The sequence below is a fragment of the Cynoglossus semilaevis genome, chromosome 8 (assembly GCF_000523025.1).
Source record: "Cynoglossus semilaevis isolate Cse_v1.0 chromosome 8, Cse_v1.0, whole genome shotgun sequence".
Lineage (NCBI taxonomy): Eukaryota > Metazoa > Chordata > Actinopteri > Pleuronectiformes > Cynoglossidae > Cynoglossus > Cynoglossus semilaevis.
Window position 1 is genome coordinate 1,571,616 of NC_024314.1, and position 9,859 is coordinate 1,581,474.

The 9,859-nt window shown below is 41.0% G+C and overlaps 1 protein-coding gene across 1 annotated transcript in view; it reads right to left on the reverse strand.

The window, feature by feature from the left end:
- Positions 1-9,852, reverse strand: part of LOC103381470 (potassium voltage-gated channel subfamily H member 4-like) — a 29,079-nt gene extending 19,227 nt beyond the window's left edge. Inside the window, exons 1-3 of the mRNA XM_008313813.3 lie at positions 9,283-9,852; positions 8,676-9,143; positions 1,409-1,642 (exon numbers count right to left, since the gene is read on the reverse strand). Of these exons, the coding sequence (XP_008312035.2) occupies positions 1,409-1,642; positions 8,676-8,751 (310 nt within the window). The 5' untranslated portion in view covers positions 8,752-9,143; positions 9,283-9,852. The remainder of the gene's footprint in view (positions 1-1,408; positions 1,643-8,675; positions 9,144-9,282) is intronic.
- Positions 9,853-9,859: the final 7 nt, after the last annotated feature.

Genomic DNA, 9,859 nt, shown 5'->3' on the forward strand with positions numbered 1-9,859 from the left:
GTGTAACCAGTGACTTATACTCTGCTGCTACAGGTGTGAATATCTGACGAGGATAGAACCGAAAATACTAACAGACGTTCATGGCACTTAGTTCTTAAACCGACAGTGTTTAAATGAGTGTTTTGGTTTGTTTGTTTCAACCTTGGGGTCGCGACTCCATGTGAGGTCGCCTGGAATTCAAATAGGGTAAAAACATTTTTATATTTTTTTTAAATAATGATCAAAAACACCATAAACAATCCTAAACACAATCACTTTCATGAACATAAATTGAGTTCAAATAAATATAAATATATCTGACCCGGCGCATCTTGACGGACAGCCACTAAAACGTCTCCGGGGGAGCCAGAAATGTGCGCTGTCAAAACTTGATACCACTACTTTCCTGATTGTCTGTGGCCTTCTCACTTAGAAATTTAGGCACTTCTTATTCCAAGCCACGTCTCCATGTTTAAGCCTCTAGTAGGCAGGAGCGGTGGAGATGGAGCTGGCTGTTGGGTATCATCCCCAGGTTATTAAAATATTAATGGTTTGGATCAAAGCTCCTCTCACCAAATGAGAACAGACAGGCTTATTTGGTTCATACCCAGCGCATGACTCAAGGCAGTTTATTTCTGTAACAGAGGGCTTTTACTGGGCTATTTGGATCTTTACAGATTGGCCTTGGAGCATGGGCTCATGTGAGTGTTGTTGGAATTGTGACTTTTCTCCCAAAAAGGGTTGATGGACATCAAATGTGTCTCATTGAGAGTTGGATTTTCCCCCAGAGGATAAAAAAAGCTTATAGGAGGGTACAGTTATCATCTATAATAATAATAATTATAATAATAATAGTTATAAATATAAATAATAAAAAATAATGATAAAACTAATTGAAAAGCAGGCACTGTCTGAACCTTTATTAATTTTGCTACTGTTTAAAATGTTTATATCTAAAGCAGGTAAGTTTGCTGCGGCTAATGCTAATGCTGCGTTTATATCTGGCCAGTAGAGGGCGAAACTGTGTGGAAAGGAACTTCAAAAACTAAATGTATAAGTATTTGGTCAATTTCTTTCAGTAATTGGTACAATACTTATCAAACGGCAATGCACTATAACGCTACAACAGAGTCTGCTTGGATCAGTTAACCTTGGCAAGACTGCATATGTGTAGATATCAATCATTAAAATGCAATACTCTGCTTAAGTCCAAAAGAAATTCGGAACAAAAACCCTGTACAGCTTTAATTTCTCTGATAATGACTTCCTGATCAAAACAGAACTGAATCTGGGACAAAGAGATCCGAGCATTTACCCAAGACAATACTAGATTTTGATTAGCTCGACAGAAGACCAGAAATGTAATTGCTTCGTAACCTTGAAAGAACGAAACTCAAATTTGATTTTCAGGAGACAATCTTTCACTCACCGTTCTTCTTGTAGAAGTGCACCTCGGTCTGGTATTCCTGTCGGCCCTCCAGAGCCTTCTCCATCAGTTGGGCCACATGTTCGCTGGTGTCGGCCCCGTACAGAAAGCGGCAGCTGCAGTTCTTCTGCATCACCTCTGTTCTGGTGAAGCCCGTCAGTTCACAGAAGCCATCTGAGCAGTAGACGATGGGGTAGCCGCGGTGGCCCTGGGCGTTACCCAGCAGGAAATTACTGTCTGTGAGGAAGGCATGAAAGAAACAGTTGGGCACATGGTGTTACAGTCTGATGTTACAGTCTTATGTCTGCTTATAGTTGGTTTTTTTCCTTTGTGCTAAAAAGCAAAGACTGTTAAAATCTTTGAACCAACATCAAAGGTTCAGTTTGGTTCACGAGTTCAAAGTACAGAGCAAACAGACTTTGATGTGGACTCTAGCTCGTTTAATTTTCTTCAGGCTGCCGTCAGCTAATTTCTGAGCTGAGTAATGTTGCTGTGGTGGTGAAAACCACTGCTAAGGCAAAAGAATATGGCAAAAATATGGCACGGCTGAGACCGAGAAACGGCTGAGTGGCACGGGTCATTCATTCACGGGTCATTCATTGATTTGAATATAATCCTTGGACCGAGAAACGGCTGAGTGGGGTCTACGGGGAGCACACGGGTCATTCATTGATTTGAATATAATCCTTGACTTGATTGGTCGACACAAATCCCTGAAGGTTTTGCCTCATTAATGTTAGAATTGGTCACTTAATGGATAAAGTATTAAAGTGGGAAGAAAAAAGAAAAAAGAAAGGAATACACCTTTAACTTTAATTATATTATCATGAAAATATGTGCCTCCAAATAATACAAAAATAAAATAAAATATGACGTGTGGTTTTATTTTAAACATCATGTCGTTGAACCCTATATACATTGCACTTTGAGTATTTTGTTTAATTATATTGAAGTTAAACACAATTCTTTATTCTATTTTATATTGCACCTTAAAGTCACTCCAATTATGACGTGTGGTTTTATTTTATACATCATGTTGTTGAACCCTATATACATTCCACTTTTCATTTGAATATTTTGTTTAATAATATTGAAGTTAAATTGTTATATTGCACCTTAAAGTCACTCCAATAAAACTACATAAATCTCCATTTGAATATCTTCTGTTCTCAACCTTTTGACCTTTACACATTACCAGGTAGTGGTATTATAAATAATGTGGATAGTTATTTGCACCCAGCTCTGTGTTGCTCCATCAGTACCACAGGGACCTGGCCCTCTTATGAATCCCTGCTTTCAGCACCATGGACAGCTCACCAGCAGCACTCTGTCTTTTTCCTCTCTCTCGACTGTACCTTAGCACATTTTTACAAACATATAACTTTTTGTAATTGTGCGTCTGTGGCTTGACGTCATACTGTGAGCCCAATGAGCTGAAGTTGGTTTCTGCTGCTGAGAGGCTTCTTCCCCCATTTGTTAGACAAAACTATTTGACTACCTTTGTGGGAGCTCCCAGTGAAAGAAACCTTAAAACATAGTACTTTCAAAGCATCTGTGTGTGTGTGTGTGTGTGTGTGTGTGTTCATCTCCATTTCTTATTTTCATAATAAAGCAGCAAACTCTGAAGTGCAACAACATGGTAGAAACAATTCTAATTTATCTTATTAATTGTAAATAAGTGTTAAAACCGTTGCTCGGGAGAAACTGTAAGGACTGCAGCTACTTAGAAGAATCCATTGGTATGTGTGAATCCTGACTTTTTTAATTGATATTATGAAATAAGGTTCTACTGTCTCACTAGAGAAAAAAGAAAGGATGCTAATCATTAGGAGCTGGGCAGAAATTTTAAATTTTGAGCGTTGAAATGAAAAAAAGAAAAAAAAAAGAAAAACAAAATCCATGTAGGTATTGGTAGACTGTGTGAAAAAGTTGATATTATTTTTAGAAGACAGTACAGTCAGACACCGACCTTCACGCCACAGAACTACTGTATATTTCTCCGCTCTTTTTAGCTGAAGTCGACAGACTCCAAGTTTTTCTGAAGCGGAGAAGCAGCGCGCGAACAGACAGATAGACAGAAATGTTTGAATTCTGCAGAGAGCAAAGACTAAGGAGGAGGAGGAGGAGGAAGAGGAAGGGTATTAGGCAGCTGCTCCCGCACCTTCTACAATCTAGCTCTTTAATTGGCCAGGCTGTGCAGAAAGAAGCCCATAGGGGCCGTCTTTTCTGAGCGGTGACAACCTTTCTTGGTTGTGCAGTGAGAAGCAACTAAATTGTCACTGTGGAATTATAGGAAGAGACAGGCATTAGTCAGATCCATCAAGAGGAAACGTATGCTAAACATTCATACGGTTCCTGTTTTTGATTTGAATGCATAGGGGGGAAAAATTACAGGTTATTGTGGTGTCTTTTTGGATTAACAAATTGTATTTCTTGTTCTTTGAAAAGTGTCGGAGATTTGACTTTTTACATTCAAACGGAACACTTGATGTGATGAAGCTAGTGGGGGAAAAGAAGATTTCTTTCTTCGTTTCCTGCTACCCCCCAAAAAACATAATGAGCCAGCAAGTCTTGGATTGCGACTATATTTATTTCTGGTTTATGCAATGTTGAACTAAGAATAGGCCCGTCTCTACTCAGCATCCCTGAATCTGTGCTTCAAATAGGTCAGAGGTTGGTGTGGTCGTAAATCACTTTGAATGGATGGGTTTTTTTTTTTTTAATCAAAAAAACTTTACTGCTGTGTTAAGAGCTGCAGCCGAGGGATAACGTCACTTAAGGTAAAGTATTTTTGTGTTTGTTTCGACTAAAAATGAGGAGGATAAATTGGTGTCCATAACACACACACACATACATACATACACACCTAGATGTAGGACCTGGTAAACAATCGTTAGACCTTTACACATGGTGCTGCCACTGTACTGTCCTACTGGAGCCACTTCCTGGCTTCAGCTGCAGTCTGCGGTGTTCATATTTCTTTGTTAAATATGTTAAATATTTTCATTTTTTTCTCACTAACTAAATTGACTGCACAAATTAAAACTCTTTTACTTCCTATTGTTTATTTGTATTTATTACATGCAGCCATTACCCTAGTATATGTCTGTATACTGTATGTGTGCGTGCATATATGACAATGCCTCAGTTCTAAGCTGTAATCCTCCGAGGGATATTACTTGGAGTGGCCGGTCTGCTGTGCCAGCCTCCTTAATTACACATCTGTGTTGACTTGCCACTACTGTAATCTGGAATGATCACACAACACGCTGCACCGCCAGCACCGAGCAGCGGTGCGGCGCTGTACGCGCTGCGCGAATGAATGACGCGCATGTTCACAAGTGATTGTGCAGAAGATGGAGTCCGTGAGGCTCGGCCTCTGTGGCAGCGGCTAATTATCACCCACTGGCATGTAATTACTTACTGGGCCAGATGGGTGAGAGGGTGAGGATGAGTGGACTGGCAGGGAGAAAGGTCATTGGTTTGATAAAGAAGTATGACGGAAAACGGAGCGTTTTTGGATACAAGTCGGTGGTTAGATGAGGTAGGTCAAAATGACACACACCACTGGGGAAATATGCATATACATGCATATATATACATAAATGTATACACACATATAAACATACATATATATGTATATATACATATATATATATGCATATATGTATGCATACATATGTGTACATTTATATATACACATATATACATATATGTACGCAAGCATATGTGTACATATATAAATATATATATACATGTACACACCTATATGTGCATATATATAAATATATATAGCCTGGAGGACATTGCCAACTCCCGCTACCTCAGCAGAGCTAGCAACATCATAAAGGAGCCGTCATACATACATACATATATCAATAAGATCCGATGATAGATATATGATATATGATACATATTGATACATATATCAATAAGATCCGATGATAATCAATTAGATTACATAATTAAGATAAATATGTTTCAAGTCCATATTTGAATATAAGACATCCATGTAAGTTACTGACCCACAGAACAAATATTTGTGTCTTACTCCCCCCCAAAAAAACCCAAAACATCGCAAAAACACAACAAATATCAACAACGTAGTAGGTACCTGTAAATCTAAATGCATTTCAAAAGGAGCAGCACGGCATGAAGCTAAAGAATAGCCCAGGCCTCTCCCTGCCTGCTGCCCACAGCTGCCCGCTAAGATCTGCTCATCAGCTGGGCAACAATGGGCTTCGTCTGCCTGTCCTTTCCCTCCGCCCAGCAGTCCTTTAGTTGCCTTTTCACAGAAAAGTCTTCACTGGGAAATAAACCCAATTCTTATCTCTGCCTGCAGCTGCCCAATGGTTACACTGCCCCACAGAGCGCGCTCTGCTGTCAACGTGAAAACGCCATCAGGGAGGTCGTATAAAGGGGCTGGGGGGGGGAGAGTTAAAGGACAGGCCTGCGTATTGTAAAACACACCCTGTGCACACACTCGGAGCGATGGTGCAAACAGTAAACCAAAGACAACAAGCATGTGTTGTGCTGATTTCCTCTGCAGCAGTATTCATACTCCTGAGGTGGCGCTCTGGCCCCCATGACCCTGACCTTTGACCTCTGTCATTTCTCCGCCGGCAACGATTGTCACAAACACACAGACATTTCAAATCAGCATCTCATGGTTGACGAACACCCTCAGCTCCAACACACACACACACACCCACCCACACAGTGATATTGCCCTGAGCCGAACAGTGTGCGTTGTGGTGTCAAAGGTTACTGATTTAACCTGATCTGACATTTGTTTTATTGTGTTGGGAGTTTCTGTGTCTCCACAGTCGAGTAATTTCCCCAGTCCGCTAGCTGTTCAATTAAAATCCACTTAAAAGTTGCTCTCGGCTTTCATAAATGCTACTTCTCAAATCAAATACCATCCAATCACAGGGCCTCAAATCTGTGTCAATAACTGACGATGGAAACAAAAAAAAAAAACTTTGTTATTTCAGAATTTTCTTCTTTTTTTTCGCATGAAAACTCACGATAATGCTGTTTGCAGACATAAATATACAGCATAATTCAAATGTGACTGTAAATAAGAAGAATAATTGGTCGACCAGACAAACACTTGACTGCATGGCTGCTCAGTGAGAGCTGTGGGGATTTTTAGACTAATAGTTCACAAAGAAACTACTGCTTAATGTATTTCATCTTATTTTTTTAAAAACATTTAAATGTAGGTAAATGAAATGTAAATGGCTGTTATGTACTTTTAGAAATACGTTATCTACCACAGTGTGAACTCTGCATATTTTAATTAAATGTTTGAACAAATTCATGACTCCTTTTAAAACACTAGCAAAAAATATAGATCATCGACTTGTCAATTTTAATAATACATAAGACAGAAATATAAATATTTGCCTAAAAAAATATTTAGTCTTGCAGAAATGGTGAGATTTATGTGAATAGTTTTTTTTTTTTTTTTGTTTTTTTTTTTGTTTTTGTTTTTGTTTTTTGTAAATACAGCAAGTTAAAGGTAATGTCGTCAGATGGTGACCAGAGGTACCTGGGACACAGGACATGCAATGTCATAAGACTTCACCTAAGACAATGACACCAGCTGCTCTTAAAAAAAAAAGCTGACTCAAGAGTAAATTCAAGCACTTTCTCCTAAGCAGACCAGTCTTTTTCTCAAGACCAAATTATTCGAGCATCATCCATGTCAAGTGGCAGGACCCTGTTTCCCCGGGAACAGGAAGGAAGCTATTTTGAGCTGCGGGCACAATGCCTCTCTCTCTCTCTCTCTCTCTCTCTGTCTGTACGTGCCACAGCCTTATGGCAGCTTTGAGAAGTGCCATTAACTCTCCTAAAGTTTAAAAGCATGGCATCTCTGTCTGGTGTGCAGCACAAACTTCATTACTTATTTAACCACGTGCAGGAAAAACAATAAGCGTCCTGTTACACCGGCATGGATCGGATCAAAAAAAAAAAGAAAAGTGGCAGCCATGAATATTAAAAATCTAAAATAATTTACCATGCTGATGACCGTGGGCACAGCTGTTGTGTTCACAGGGATCATAGTTAATAGTCTGCAGACCAACACGGTGTGTGTTGGTGCAGTGAGTCATGAAATTGGTAGTGTTAGCACATTAGGAGAGACACAATCCTGGAAAGTATTTATAATGTATTTTTCATAAAAAAAAAGAAAAAAGGAAGATGCTAATTTTTCATTTATGCACTCTCATCAAATCTCTATTTTCATAGTCCGGTGACAGCTAACGATGATAATGTACTGCAAATAAAGCGTACTGCACTTCAGCTCAACCACTCACTAAAAGCCGTTAAAACTTCAAGTGAAGAAAGCCCAAACCAAGTATTTTATTAAAGTACTTACAGTACCTCAAAGCTTCATTTTCTAACATGAAAATTGTTTTCTTTTCATTTGAAGTGACAGTGGTGTCGTGGTATATGTGAACATATATTTAAATGAAACTAAAAACACTGCAAACTTTAATACTTTCTAAAATAGGAAAAAAGTCAACTTTTTGCTGATTAGACCTAAAAAAAACAGATTCAAAAAGACCACCACCCATTTATGAAGCAGAAAACTGACAGTATTTCAGAGTTCCTTCTCCCCAGTGCAGCACATCACCAGGATAACTGATCAACAAAGCTTTAGTTGCGCACCCTACTGATGAATCACGCCACTACGTCATCGGTTTTACTGCGTTTAATTTGCAAGATTCAAAATGTGAGCAGGCACTGAAAGAAAAAAAAACTGCTGCTGGTTCAACCTGCCGCTACTCAGTGAGGGAGGACAGGCAGAACGGAGGAGCCAACAAACACAGACGTCCCCACGGTATACTTTTACAATGAGCTGCGACTTCCCCCGAGACGGCACACAAGGTAACAAAACAAGAGGCACAAGCCGAGCAGAGACAGCAGCTCTGGTCGGCTTGGAGCGAAAGCTGCGTGAAAACAGATCAGAAAAGATAGATGACACACTTGGTGAAATGTAAACAAACTTCAGTCCGTCTCCAGGTTGGACCTGCAGATGATGCTGGTGTCAGACAGAGCTGTGCAAGTGCACAAACACGGTGCATTAATGAAAGGAAATGGAGTGAGAACCAAACAAACACAGTCAGATTCAAGTTTACTATTATTTTAAATGTGTGCCTGTATTTCTCTTACTGAAAGCATGCAGCACTGTTACTGACAACAAATCTCGGGCATTTTCTTGCATCAGCTATGATGTACTGTATAAAAATACTATAATACTCACGGGTGCCATCGAAGCGTGTAGCAATGGTGTCCAGAAAAGTGTTCTGGGGGGCCAGGAGGCCCTTCATCACTGGCATTCTGACCCAAATGTGGGACGGCCAACAGCTGGCCTGAAATCACCACATCCCGGAGTCGGAGCAGGTGTGTACCAGGGGGTGCCAACAGGGGGGAGGAGGACAGTTTGAGGGTGACAGTCGGGTCACGGGGACACTCATTTACAGCCGTCCTTCTCCGAGCATCGTCTCTCCCAGAGACAGCAGCGCTGGCCCGGGGGGAAGTGTAAAATACCTTAAAATAACCAGCAGTGGAATAGGTGTGGTTGCAGGCACCTTGACTAGCAGTCAGCAGCGGATGCCAAGTCAGCATGAAGCAGTCATGTCCAGGTGAGGAGGAGATCCAGAGGGCTTCAGATCAGTCACTTCAGCTGTTGCTTGTCCACTCCTTTCACTCACAGACTGGCAGCTCCGTCCTGTGGTGGCAACGTGGACAAAGTTATCCCCCCCACTCCCCTCCGGTGTCCATCTATAAGAGGAGCGGGAATTTGATCTGCGGGCAAAAATAAATGAATAAATAAAGGAGTGGAGACGACATGTGTGTCCTCTCCTTACTTTCATCGCTCAGCTCAGCGCTCTGTCAGGATGCTGTGGCAGATTAGTTGCATCTTCTTGAGCTTTCTTTCTCTCCCTCTCCCTCCCTCTCACTCTCTCTCTCTCTCACTCCTGCTTCCATCCACTCCTGTGGCAGAGCAGCCAATGGGATGCTGGCATCCTCTGTGCTGAACTGGTTTCATCTGTGGAGGGCGAGGAGAGATAGACGGATAGATGGATGGATAGATAGAATTGAAAAGGGAGAGCAAGATGAAAGAGAGAGGGAGGAGGAGGCTGAGATAGAAAGGAAGGGAAAAATAGTAAAAGAAAAGAGAGTGTCAGAGAGAGAGAGAGAGGGAGAGAGAGAGGGAGGGAGGGAGCAGGGCAGGAGGATGCTTTCGGGGCAGGTGACAGCACCATTACACACCACACAGCTACTATCAGCACATGGCTTTTGTGTGCATGTCTGCAAATCAAGGAAAGATGGATCGCCTACATTTGAGTCAACGAAGCCTGTTGTAGTGGTTGGGCCTGTGTGCTGTTGTGTTGCTGCTTCATGAAGGAACGACTCCAGGGAATTAGTGAAGCTACAAGAATA